Here is a 13,248-nt window from a genome sequence, read left to right as displayed (position 1 = left end):
GTAAGTTGAATGATTTCTTTCTTTTAACTTCAACATTTTTGTACAATGTTGATCTAGTGTGGTAAAAAAAAATAAGGGTAGATAAATGATTTTTTTTTTTTGGAGTCATAACTGGTAATTTTTCAGACCTAGGAACTTAGCTAGTACATGTTAGCAAAAGAATGATAATGCATAAAAAAATTTGGTGTCGAAATTGTTTTATACCTAATAGAAAATTGTGCGTTATGATTATAATTGAATTTTATTAAGTGCTCAAATATATAAAACAATTCTTCTTAATATGATAATAATTTTTAATGTTATTCGCGCATCGCACGGGTACTAATATTAGTTAGCATAATGAGAAGTAGGGGTGTACATGGACCGGGTTGGTTCGGGTTTTTCAAATACCAAACCAATAAAAGTCCGGTTTTTCGACCTCGTTTTTTTTTGGATTTTTTTTTTTGCAAAATTTCTCATACAATATATAACTTTTACTTCAAATATTTTCTTTGTCCTAGTAAGATACAACTATATAATTAAGGTATTTCTTAAGAAAAGAATAAAAATGTGAAACGAGCGATGGCATTGTAATAAAATATTCAACAAAAAAGATAATGAAATAGCATAAAATATATTTAACTAATTAATAAGGCATAATGAAAATGATCATCATCTAAAAATACTAAATCATGCAGAAATAAGTATGGCTAGTAAGTATTAATTACATGATAAAGAAAAAAAAAATTAAGTTATGTATTTTCTTTGTTTAAATTAACAATGCAAAACTAAATAAATATATATCCAACAATATTATCATTCCTAGTGTTAGGCTTGAATTACTTTTGTTAGCATTAATATTAATTTGGTTTTGACTTTGTTTGAGTTACTAATAACTATGAGCTATAAATCTTATTGGAACATTCAAAATTTTAAGCCCAAACTGGAAATAATATGTTAAAAGACAAAAATTATGAAAAAACTTAAGAGATATGAATAAATTACATTATAAGTAATTTTTTTATGTATAAAATATTTTAAAAATTTATATACATGTAATGTCAGATTGGTTTGATTTGGTTGATTTTTTTTAGTTAAAGTCAAACCAAACCACTAGTCGGATTTTTTACTCGGATTGATTCGAATTATCGGTTTGGTGCGGTTTGTCGGTTTAATCTATACACCCCTAATGAGAGGGAAGAGAGATTTGAGCAAGAATATTTAATTCTTGGCGTGTTTAGAATAAGTAAATGAAATAACCCCATATATAGTCAAAAGAAACCTAAGGAGTGTATTAAATAGTCTCATTTTAACCTTAACGATATTTTTGTAATCGCACAAATTTCAAATATCTTATAATTACACTAATATTTAGAGATGAGGCCAAAATTTGAAACTTATGCCTTCTAGATTCTAATCTTTTTAAATTATTGTGGTCTAAATTCATAATTGATACATATTTAATGAATATTTAAGACAAATACACGGTTTGAATGTGATGTAAAAATCATATTTAAAAAAAAAAAACTCTTAATCTACGTGCTTAATTAAACAAAATCACATAAAATGTAACCGAAGGAAGTAGTATTAGCTTTCTTTTGCAAACGAAAGATCACTCATATTCATAGAAATATTTTTCAACAAAATTTTGTTGATAAATTGAGACCAAGGAAAATAATAGAACTAAAAAGGAAATAAAAGAATATAGAGGGGCAGCAAAAAGTGAAAAATATATTTTGGCATGGCGTAAGAAAAGAAAAAAAGGAAATGAGAAAAATGGGTCTTCGTCTGTACTTAACACGATAAGCATTGAGATATGCTCGAATGTTGAATTTTAGGACTTTATTCTACTCTCTCTTTCTGTTTCTTATTTGAAGTACGGCTACTCTTTCTTTTTAGTCAATTTAAATAAAAAAAAACTCTCCTGTCTTAATTTAATTGAACATAAAATTTATAAAATAAAAATTGAATTTTGAATTTTATGGTTTTAAATAAAAAATGTGTATAGTCCTTTAAATATTGTGCTCTAAAACTTGTCAATAATTACTAAATATAGAAATAGACACTCTTTTTGGAACAGACAAAAAATAAAAGTAAGACACTTAAATTAGAACGGATGGAGTAAATTTTTTATATTTAGAAATAATTTAACTTTATGAGATGATTTATAGCCACATAAATTTTTAAGGTTTATTTTGGACCACAAATTACAATTTTTTTTTTAAATTTTAGATTTCGTGTCAAGTCAAATACCTTCGTATAAAATGGGACGAATAGATTATTTACATTGTCACCCCAAAAATCTGAAAAATAAAAAGAATGGAAAGAAAGATTTTCCATTTTCACCACAAAAGAAAGGAAAGAAAAGGAACTTGGAAGCAATAAGGCTGAAGGTTTTCAAAAATAAAATCTTTTTTAAGATCTAACAATGAGGGTTGAAAAACACAAAACTTGTTATTTTCTCTGCTTGTGAGCATATTTTTTTTAACTTAAAATATCTTTTTTTTGGGGGGGGGGGGGGGGTTCGTATTTGATGGGGTTGTGTAGAGAAAACTGACTGTGACTTTGGAATTACAGGTAACATTCTTTGAACTTTGAACTTAGCTACCTTCTTCTTCACCTTTTTCTGCATTTTCTTTTACAAGAGTGCCCTTTTTTTTTTTTTATCTGTTTTCATTAGCCTTATATCTATTAATTTGAGCTCTTTTACAGGTTAAAAATCACATTTTTTAGGTGTCAAAATTGTACCTTGTTGGGTTCTGCAAAATGTAATGTTTGTGAATTATAGTTCAAAAAAGCTTTTTGAATGAGTTCAAGATGCAACAGTAATTGTTTTCTTGCAATATTTTGTTTTTCTCCAATCATTAAAGATTTTGCCCATTTGAAGATAAAAGAAAGGATTTTTTATCCATTATTTGATTTGATTTTATGTGAAACCAGGAGCTGATCTACTGTGCAGAAGCCTTCCAAAGAGCACAAAACTCTCAGATCCAACAATTTTGGATTTGCATTTGTTGTTTATAATCTGCATCCATTCAAGAGACAACAAAATGGTAAATGAATGTATATAAATATATTGCTGTTGTTGTATACAGACACAGACATGAAAACAACAACAATTAATATCTATTTAAGTAATGGTATATATAGTAAATAGTGAACTTAAAGTCCCACTGGACATTGTTTAGTTTCAACTAAATTGTCATTCTTTATTTTATTTCTTTTGTTTGTGTAGTCTATCTTCTCTCCTTTTTGAGCACCGCAATAACTTATGCAATTTCTAGGGTCAGCAAATCTTTAATTACACAAAAAGAAAAGTATCTCCACTCTACCCTCCAAAGACTTCTTTCTTCTTCTTCTTAATTAGGAAATATATAGCTACCTATTGCTCCTCCTCTTTGTAATAGCTTAAATCTAAAGCCCTATGAAAAGTTAGGTTGTTTCAGCTCAAAGGAAGGTCAGTCTCTAACGAAAGTAAGAAAAAATAATTTAGTAGTAGATTTTTTCATCAGTACTAGTACTAACTACCATTAGCTTTTCTAGCTTATCAGATTTAATGATATGTTGGAAAAGCTTATATAGGGTGTTGAAGACTCATGAGCTATAGTGTAAAGATTAAATCATCTGATATTTCTTCTTTTTTTGTTTTGAGATTTCTTTAACTAGTTTTTTGAGGGCTTCTGATTTTTTGTGGCTATAGTTTTGACTGTTTTTCTCTACTGTATTAACAGGGCTGTGGTGCTGACTGCTGACTGCTGAACAAATACACAGGCCTTTGGTGTTGAAAGCACTGCAAAAAGAAGCCTTGTTTCTCTCTACTTCTGACATTTAAACAAAGCCCTATCTGTAGCTGAACGTGATATATCAAACCGCAAAAAAAAGCCTTTTTACACATAAATTTCCTTCTCTTTATATGTGTTGTACTTACTCTTATATGTCATTATAAAAGCCAAAGTAGTGTGTAATCATGATCAATGCAAAGGACATCCAAAACCCACGTCTACATACATCCCCCCCAAGACCCCCCCTACCCCAGCTCATAGTTTTATCCATCTCTCAACCCTAATTCAAGTCCCAAATCCAAAAATACCCTTTTTGTAGTTTTCTCTGAACAGTACTAACTACTTCTCTCTCAAGAAAATTTGGGTCAAGAAATGAACTTTCAAAGGTGGGGGATTTCTTGATTTTCGGAATTTGTTTGAGAAAGGTATGAAAGTTGCAGTATGGTGAGGGAAGAGTGTAAGTTTCCAAGAATTAGCAATAAGGAGGATGAGCAATACCAATATGAAGTAGATGATGCAGGTGAAGTCAAAAAGAGCGGCCTTAGTGGTATTGGAAAACTTTATGGTTGGCCTTCATCAAGAATTGTTAGAGTTTCTCGTGCATCTGGAGGGAAAGATAGGCATAGCAAAGTATTGACTTCAAAGGGGTTAAGAGATAGACGTGTTCGCCTTTCTGTGAACACGTCTATACAGTTCTATGATTTGCAAGACAGGCTTGGCTGTGATCAGCCGAGCAAGGTTGTGGAGTGGCTGCTAAAGGAAGCTGCTCCTTCTATCGCTGAGCTTCCGCCTCTGGAAGCATTTCCAGATACACTTCAGCTCAGCGATGAGAAAAGGTCAAGTGTTGGAACTGAGGATGTTGAAATGGATGATGATCCAAATTATAACCAGCTACAACAAAATATGGATTGTAGCAATTCTGAGACCAGCAAAGGTTCTGGATTGTCACTTTCCAGATCGGATAGTCGGGTCAAGGCACGGGAGCGAGCAAGGGAAAGGGCCACAGAGAAAGAAAAGGAGAAAGAAAACAAGTCTTCTATTGTTGCTCATCACCAAAATATGCACCCTAACTCTTCTTTCACCGAGCTATTGACCGGTGGTATGAACAATAACAACAACAACACCAACACAAGTCCTAATGGCTCCAATCACCAAAACACGCCGACGCAATGGTCTACAAATCCCTTGGAATGCTTTACCTTAGGATTATTAGGCCCACCATCTACTCGTGGCATCGATAACTCTACTGGCTTATCGGGCCAAATTTACTTGGGAAATCCTCTACAGCCATTAGTAGCAGCGTCTTCACCAATGTTTAGCCTTACGGGGGACCATCAACCCGAGCAGCACCACTTCTCCTTCAGTGGTGACAACGCCATTGGGGGAAGTAATTGTAATGGTCATCAAAGCAATACTAGTAACAACGAGCACAATTTGAACTTCAGTATTTCTTCATCATCTCCAGCATCCAGCTTTGCTGGTTTCAATAGGGGGACCCTTCAGTCCAATTCTTCCTCTTCGCCGTCTACTTTGTCTCATCACTTCCAGAGGTTTGACGGGTTTCAAAGTTTATTTCCAGGCAGCATAACTGAATATGATGCTCGTTTACAGCTCTTCTATGGTAATGGCTATGGCCAAGGCAACAGGCATTCAGATCAGAAAGGAAAAGGAAAGAACTAACTTCATTCAAAAGCAAGTTCCTTTTACTGCTCATCTTCAGCCATGGTAATTTTTCAATTCTTGAATTCTATTAATCATTCTACATAAAACCCATTTTTTACCTTCCAACTCTTTTTTTCCTGTTTTCTTGTATTTTTTTCCATTAGATTAATGTGTTTTAGTGCAATGAAATGGCTTATAGATTTCTTGGTTTCATAAAAAGGTAAGTAAAGACTCACTGGGGCATGTGTTTTTTTGTTTTCTTGGTTTCCAGCGAATGGGGATCGGCTGGGGTTGTCTCTTTGTTTGTTATATTGATGGTTTCCTTCTTGCTTAGCATGTCTGTAGTAATAGACAGGTGTTAATAAGCTGGAATTAGAGGCCACTTTAACAATGGTGGAGATTTTAGACTAGACTAGAGGTGCTTCCTTTTTATTTTTTAAATCCCTACTTATTTTTTGTTTGTTTGTTTGTTTAGTTAGTGTGTCCCACCAGGATATGTCACAATTAAATGGCATACATAAACGGACAACACTTGTCAGTTCAACGGCGCTCTTTATCTTGCTTTGAGAGCACTTTTCTAGCTAGGGTTAGGACTTAGGAGCTTTGGGTTTTGAGTTTTTGCTTAGCTAGCTTAGGTCTAGTAAAACCTAAGACTGTTTAGTCTTATATAGCTTGTGTCACCAACGAAAAGATATCTGATAACTCTATTCATTAGATAAAACACTCAAGTGGAAGAGAAATCGAAACTGGAACAAGTTTTTTTTTTTTAATCAGGAAAAAAGAAATTAAGATTTGACTTATATAATTTCCTTTATTACACAATCAAATTTAAGGCCCCAAGTTCTGAAACTAAGCTGGCAACAACATCAATGAGAAAGTCCAGTTGCTTTCTAAAGGGGACATATTTGGGTCTCAAGAGAAGAAGAAGATGAAAAGAAATGGGTTGGGTCGGGCCAAGTGGGTTAAATTAATGATTTTCTAAAAGAATCAGGTATTTATAATTCTTGATTTGAGCTTGACACAGATCTCTGTTAAAATTAGTGGCAAATTTGTGCCAAAGGACTGAAAGTATAACAAAAGATATATTTGATCCTTTTTTGATAGTACAGAGTATATTTGACTCTTTTCTGAATATAAAAAGGTAGTACAATATTTTTTTGTCGGAATAGTCCAAAATATAAAGAATGTCATATGAAATAAGATAAAGTACAGGTGGAATTATTGTCAAAGGGCATCGTGAAGCAAGTATGGTTTTGGACATTACAGTGTAAATAATTAATTGTTTTATGTATGAGATATCATAAATAGCGAACAAATAATAGGGGTAAGGTATAAGTTCCAATTAATTATTTATAATGTTGGCCTGACATAATTTTAAATGATGAAATATAGTTAGTGAGGATTCATACAAAGACCTCAACTTATTTTGAAATTAGGCATAGTTATTACTTGTTAGAATTTCCACTTAAATTTATTTAAAATTCAAACAAGTAACTAGAACATACAATTGCATATTTCTTATAAAAAAAACTAAGGATAAAGCCTAAAGACACTCTTGAACTATATAAAATTATCAGTTACACATTTAAATTATACAGGGTTCCCATGACCCTCTTGAACTTATTTTTTTCATATTTGTTACCCCTTTTAGTAATGACCTGGTAAAGAAAAGAAGATAAAATTTAGCTTGTACATACACGAACTATACAAGACCACAAAAAGGAGTCGTCATATGTCCATTATTTCATCTTATGCTCTCAGCCCTAAAATCGACACGATCCTCTTCCATCTCTCAACCCATTCGTTCTTTCACAATTATCCGACTAAAATCTCCTCTAATTACTTTTTTTGTGTGTGTGTGAATCAACGTTACCCACTTATGTATAAAAGTTAATTTTTTTATTTGCAGTTATACTTTCTTCAAAACTTAAAGAGATCTAAGAATTATTTGGTGTTACATAGCTAATCCTAAAATTATACACCAATTTTGGAAAAAAAATTAAAATCTCATCTTTAAGACGCAACTCTTAGAAAAAAATAGAGTTGAAATTTACAATAAAATAATTATAGCTCTGCAAAGCAACAAAAGATTCTAACAACAGTACAAGTTTTGAACTTCAATGCTCGTCGTCAATGGCTAAAACGAGAGGGGGAGGGGACTTTTATTAGAAAGATGATACTAGCTTCTGATTTAGACCCTTACATGACAAAGATATAAGAAATATATGAATTTTAAGTTGGTTGATATACACTCTTATATCGGATCAAGTTTGAAGAAATAATGGATCAATTTGAAAGCAATAATTATTTGAAATAATATCCAATTTTTCTATTTTTTAATAAAAAAAATATGTATGGACATTCTTTTGCTTCTTTCCTTTCCCACTTTCATTTACAACCAAAATATGGAATGCTTTTGATATCCTAATTACCTCCTTTAGTTTCTGTTACCTTTTGCTCTTTCCCTTAGATATAATTAGGGGCAGATCCAGTGAGTAACGTGCAGGTTCACAGGAACTCAGTAGGTTTAATCCAGACCATGTATAAGTATTAAAATATTTATTAAGTGTCTGATCGTGAATACAATTATTATTGTATATTAACTGGAGGTCGTTATAAAAACCCATAGATTTTAAATTCTGAATCCGGTCTTTGAATAAAATTAACTATGAGCAATCTATGGCAAGAGTCTAGCTATTGAAGGGCTTTTGGTCAAATCCTTTGTGATATAATTTACTTTGCTCTTTTAGATTTCAGGATAGACAAAAAAAAGTTAGATAATTTTATCTTATTTGCTTAAGCTTTTTTGGTTATTTAGAATTTGTACCAATGAAAAATTTAATGAAATATTCACGTAAATTCACCTGAACACCACTGTTATTAAAATATTTACTTCATTCTTGAGAACAGGACCTCATTACACTTTATGTTATATGATAATTCATAGACAAGTCAGCTCTAAATAAGATTAAGGAGGGCATGGAACAAATAACTTCTTGTGAATTTGATCTTGTTTCCATCCATGTTGGGGTTGGGCATGGAACAAATAACTTCTTGTGAATTTGATCTTGTTTCCATCCATGTTGGGCCAACCCCAACATGATGGTTGGTTTTGTTTATTCTGTAAATAGAAGCCTTGATTTCTCATTTCAAACGCACTAATTCGGAGAGATACCAAGAGAGTTGAAAGCAGTTCACAGATAGTGATAGAAAACAGTTTGTGAAGAAACATATAGAGTGTAAGTAGTATTATAGTGAGGTGTGCTAAATAAAGGGAGTTATTTTTTTTTATTTATTTTGAGTTTGCAGTAATATTGAGATTATCAGGTGTGTTAAACTTCTCAGTATAGTGATATTGTAGTGCTCCTCTCGAGTATTATATTCTCTGCGTTAAAGACTGGGTGTCATTATTCTCTTAGTTTGTTCCTTTTATTTCAATTGATATTATTCATGCATGTATGGAATTATTATTTCCCAACATATGCTAGCTAGCATTTTCCAAATTGATATTCATGATCATGTCACATGAGTTGGTAATTGTTGTACTCTTAAGTTGGGATGTTTGTCTCGGGCTTAGTTCAAGCGGCAAAAATTGAATGATTTGTTACTTAGGTCAAAGGTTCTAGCTATATGCCATGCGAATTAAGTCTGATATTTAAGAGGAAGAGGGTAGACGAGCGGGCCTATTATCCCCAAGTTTTAAATGCTACAATTGGTCCCTAAAGATTTGGGGCTATGAAAATGTTGGATATTGATAAATATTATACCACAGCTAGTGGTTAAGACTAAGCACTGAGTCATTAATTCTGCTTGCAATCTATGAATGCTTTAATTAACTGATGTATTATATTATAGTACCCTTCTGTGTTTTCTTTTCTTCTTCCTGATTTCGTTGTTTTAGTCCAAAAGTATCATTTAGTTAGAGCTTTTTATAAGCTTTGGTCTTGTGTTAAGGGTGTATTGTATGTTGTGTCGATAAATGTACATCACAAGTTCGAGTACTTCCGTAGACGAAAGTTAGATATTTAGAGCCTTCATCCACCTTGATTTGAACCTTGCACTATAAGTAATATCAAGATTGAATAGTTGTTGACTTTGCTAAAGTTTTCAACTCGTAGACAATTGTTCAATCGACAAGGAGATAAATATTGGTGAATAACCAAAAACAAAACACACGTAGATTACGAGTTCAACTGAATTCATTACTTTTGGCTTGACTATGCGAAAATAAAATAAAAATGTATACGTACATACATTTAGGTTATAGATATTTTGAATCAACTAACTCTAGATTCTATATTTTCCTCTACGAATAACATGTCTCTATAGAGGTTAAAACCAATTTCTTTTGCATCATTGTTAAAAGTCATCTTTATCTTTAAACAATAGAGTTGATTTGCATATTCTATTTAGTTTCTCAAAACCTGATTTTACTGCTTTAATTGACAGAGACAATTGAAGATGGAAGCATCTTGAGTCCCAAAGGAAGCGTGCATGCTTTTCTCTGCTAAAGGCTTATATGTCATGCTTCTTAGTTCCTTATTTTGCATTATTCATTTTGAGAAATCCTTTGTTTGCTTCTGGCCCGACTTCAGTAGGCGCACAGGTTCGAAACTCAGCAAGGTTTTTTTTTTTTTTTTTTTTTTTTTTTTTTGTGTGTGTGTGTGTGTGTTTTTGTGGGACCTCATTTGTATTGAAGAATTTATTGTCATTTTAATTTTATTATTCTGCACTAAATTGTGCATACCGTTGCTCGAGGAGGACATCATGTTAAACATAAGAAGCTGGATTTGTTTCTGATGATGAAAAAAGTTTTTATCTTATGTGAAATTTATGACCCAAAATATCAGTAATGTTAGAAGAGACCTATGAATAGACAGATTCCTACGATCAGTATATCTGCGAAAGCTCAAACGGAGAGAATAAACGGATGCCTCACAAATCACATGGAGTTGTTTTGTTGATGATCTTCAAGAGTGATTATTTCTATTGAAAAATGAGTAGCCCATGATAGATGTCGAGTTTATTCTGTTATGCAGTTTTTATTTGTGTTAAGTGATATAACTTGCAGTTTTTTTTTTTTGTCAAAAAGGACATCTTTGTATGGATTTAACTTATTCGTACTAAAGTTGTAAATAAGTTTTTTGCATCTTCTCTATGCTTTTTAATGACTTATCCTCACTTAATCAAAAAAAATAAATAAAAAAATTTGTAAATAACTTTTTTTATTCTAAGTATGTTTTAACTATCTTTGTTCAAAATTCTCTCTCTAAAATTAAAAGCTCCCCATACTAGGGGTGGGCATTCGAGCGTCGAATTGGATATGAAAATTTCGATTTAGATTTTTGATTTTCTGATTGAAGAAGTTACAATCCAAATAAGCTTGGATCGGATTGAATTTTTGAAGTTCGATTTCGAATTAATCGGTTTGGATATTTTGAATTTTCGATTTTGATTTTTGAGCCTTTAAGACGGGCTTATTAGGAATGATATTCATGTACACCCCATTTATCAATTTATAGGTATTAAGATAATGTGAAAGCAAATATGTGGATTTAGCAAAGAGTAATTACCACCAAACCAAGGTATTAAGTCACACAATTCAGTTATATTATTACTTGTATTTCATTGGAAGCTTCCTTATTCTTCAAGTAGTGAACTAAACTTCAGCTTTGCAAGCTATATTAGGTCGTAGAGTACTAATCTATTGAACCTTTGAATTAATCAGTATTGGGTAGATATAATAAGGATAGGGTTAAATATAAGATATAAAAATTTTAAATTTTCAGATAATCCAAAAATCTAAAGTACTAAATTCGATATCCAAAAAATTTAAAAATAAATTACGAAGTCCAATCCATAATCTAAAAATTTAAACCAAATATCCAAATAATTCAGATTTCGGGTTGGCCCAAGTATACCCACCCCCAACTCCGTACACATCCAAGAAATGGTACCCAACAACTCTTTCGATCGGGGGTCCGGTGCCTTTGCACCTCTCTATAGTGTTGCTGGCGGGCAACAATCCGGCGAGGCCAACAGATCAAAACGCTCCAAATACAGGGGCGAACAACTTCTATTGAGGCAATTCCAAATTCTAGCAACTATAAGGGAGCTATTCAAGGAACCCAACCCCCGATTATTTCGAAAAGTAGCTCTCGTCGTTGCCAGGCAGACCACCCACAATGGCTTATCGACAGTGCTCTTTAAGGCGGAGGACTACTACGATGTGATGGCAGACGAGTGTAAATGGACTCTTGTTGGCAAATTCACCTATGAGAGACCTAGAATTGAGGTAATTAGGGCAAATTCACCTATGAGAGACCTAGAATTGAGGTAATTAGGGAGAAATTCTAGGAACAAATCCCATTGAAAGGCAAGGTACGTATCGGTGTATACGACTATAGACATGTATTTATCGATTTCGATGGCAAGACTCTACCCTCAAAAGCTCACAGCCTTCGCAAAAAGCTCAGTAGATGGTCCAGGGAAAGTATTGGAGATATCTTTCAAAGAGTTAAAGCACTGGAAAATGAAGTCTCAGTATGTGAAAAGTTGTACTCAAACTCAGACTCGGAGGTTTACAGACAGAACCTTCATAAGACCCAAGTGAAATACATCAGATGTATTAAGGTGCAACACTTTACCCTCGGACAAAAAGCTGGACTCAAATTGGCAGAAGAAAGGGAGTCTAATACTAAGTACTTTCATAGTACAATTAAAGCAAGGAATAGAAGAGAGCTCAAATTTATAAAATCAAAGACAAGCAGGGAGTACGGGTGGAAGGCAGCAATGACATATCTAATTTTGCTATTTAATACTTCAGCAAGATGTTTTCAGAACAGCACAAAGATATTAATTTGGATTTTATCATAGGTTGTAATAATCTGATCAGTTACGAAGATAACAATATGTTGACTAGCATCCCTTCAAAAAAGGAAATCAAAATGGCTACAAATTCTACAGATACTAATAGTTCTGCAGGACAAGATGTATTTAATAGCTATTTCTTCCAATTCACTTGGAACATTATTAAAAATGAGGTAGTTTCTTATGTACTTTCCTTTTTTCATGGAGCTGAGCTGACTCAGTATTTTATCCACTCTTGTTTAGCCTTAGTTCCTAAGTTACCTCTCCTGACCATTTCTCTAATATTAGACCCATTAGTCTAAACATATTTTTCAAACAAAATTTTATCCAAAAATTTAGCTCTGAGAATTAATTGTATTCTGCCTAATTTCATTTCTGAAAATCAATCAGTTTTGTCAAAGACAGGCAAACTACAAAGGATATTCTTCTTACTCAAGATATTATTCATAGTATTAGATCTAAAACCACTTTTTGCAATGTTTTGATTAAGCTTGATATGTCTAAAGCTTATCGTAAATTATCTTGGTGTTTTCTTCCTTTTGTACTCAGAACGATGAGATATTCTGAGGTATTTATTGAAATGGTTTTTAGTCTTTTCTCTAACAATTGGTACTTTGTGATCATTAATGGTACTAGGTATGATTTCTTCAATCTATTAGAGGTGTAAAACGAGGAGATCCTTTGTCTCCTGCTCTGTTTATTATTGCTTTTGAAACTGTAACGACCCGTTCAGTTGTTACGTGTACTTTGACCATTTTACCCCTGTCGACCCAATTCCCGAGGGTATCATGCGATTCTAGAAAAAATTGGGAGATTAGAACTCTTAAGTGGAAAAGTTTGATCAATAGTTGACTTTTGGGTAAACGGATCTTTTTTTGGATTTTCGTCGATTCCGTGAGGTCCGGAGGGTCGATTATTACTTGGTGGGGTGGATGGCTCGGTTTCTGAGGCGTTT

The 13,248-nt window shown here is 32.8% G+C and overlaps 1 protein-coding gene across 5 annotated transcripts; it reads left to right on the top strand.

The window, feature by feature from the left end:
* The first annotated feature begins 2,404 nt into the window (after positions 1-2,404).
* Positions 2,405-10,572, top strand: LOC132609174 (transcription factor TCP2-like). Of its 5 annotated transcripts, none has more exons than XM_060323036.1 (4): positions 2,405-2,556; positions 2,920-3,032; positions 3,711-5,486; positions 9,873-10,572. In XM_060323036.1, exon 3 carries the CDS (start codon positions 4,203-4,205, stop codon positions 5,439-5,441), a length of 1,239 nt encoding a protein of 412 aa, XP_060179019.1. In that variant the 5' UTR covers positions 2,405-2,556; positions 2,920-3,032; positions 3,711-4,202; the 3' UTR covers positions 5,442-5,486; positions 9,873-10,572. The 5 variants fall into 5 exon arrangements, with proteins under 5 accessions (XP_060179019.1, XP_060179024.1, XP_060179020.1 ...); XM_060323037.1 differs by lacking the exon at positions 2,405-2,556 and adding an exon at positions 2,592-2,804; XM_060323041.1 differs by lacking the exon at positions 2,920-3,032 and having other exon boundaries at positions 2,446-2,556.
* Positions 10,573-13,248: the final 2,676 nt, after the last annotated feature.

This window comes from Lycium barbarum, chromosome 9, assembly GCF_019175385.1.
Source record: "Lycium barbarum isolate Lr01 chromosome 9, ASM1917538v2, whole genome shotgun sequence".
Taxonomy (NCBI): domain Eukaryota; kingdom Viridiplantae; phylum Streptophyta; class Magnoliopsida; order Solanales; family Solanaceae; genus Lycium; species Lycium barbarum.
Note: the sequence above shows the minus strand (reverse complement) of the source record. Positions and strands in the feature narration are given on the sequence as shown.

Coding starts and splice junctions, on each gene's coding strand:
- LOC132609174 (XM_060323036.1), top strand. CDS start 4,203: ATGGTGAGGGAAGAGTGTAAGTTTCCAAGAATTAGCAATAAGGAGGAT.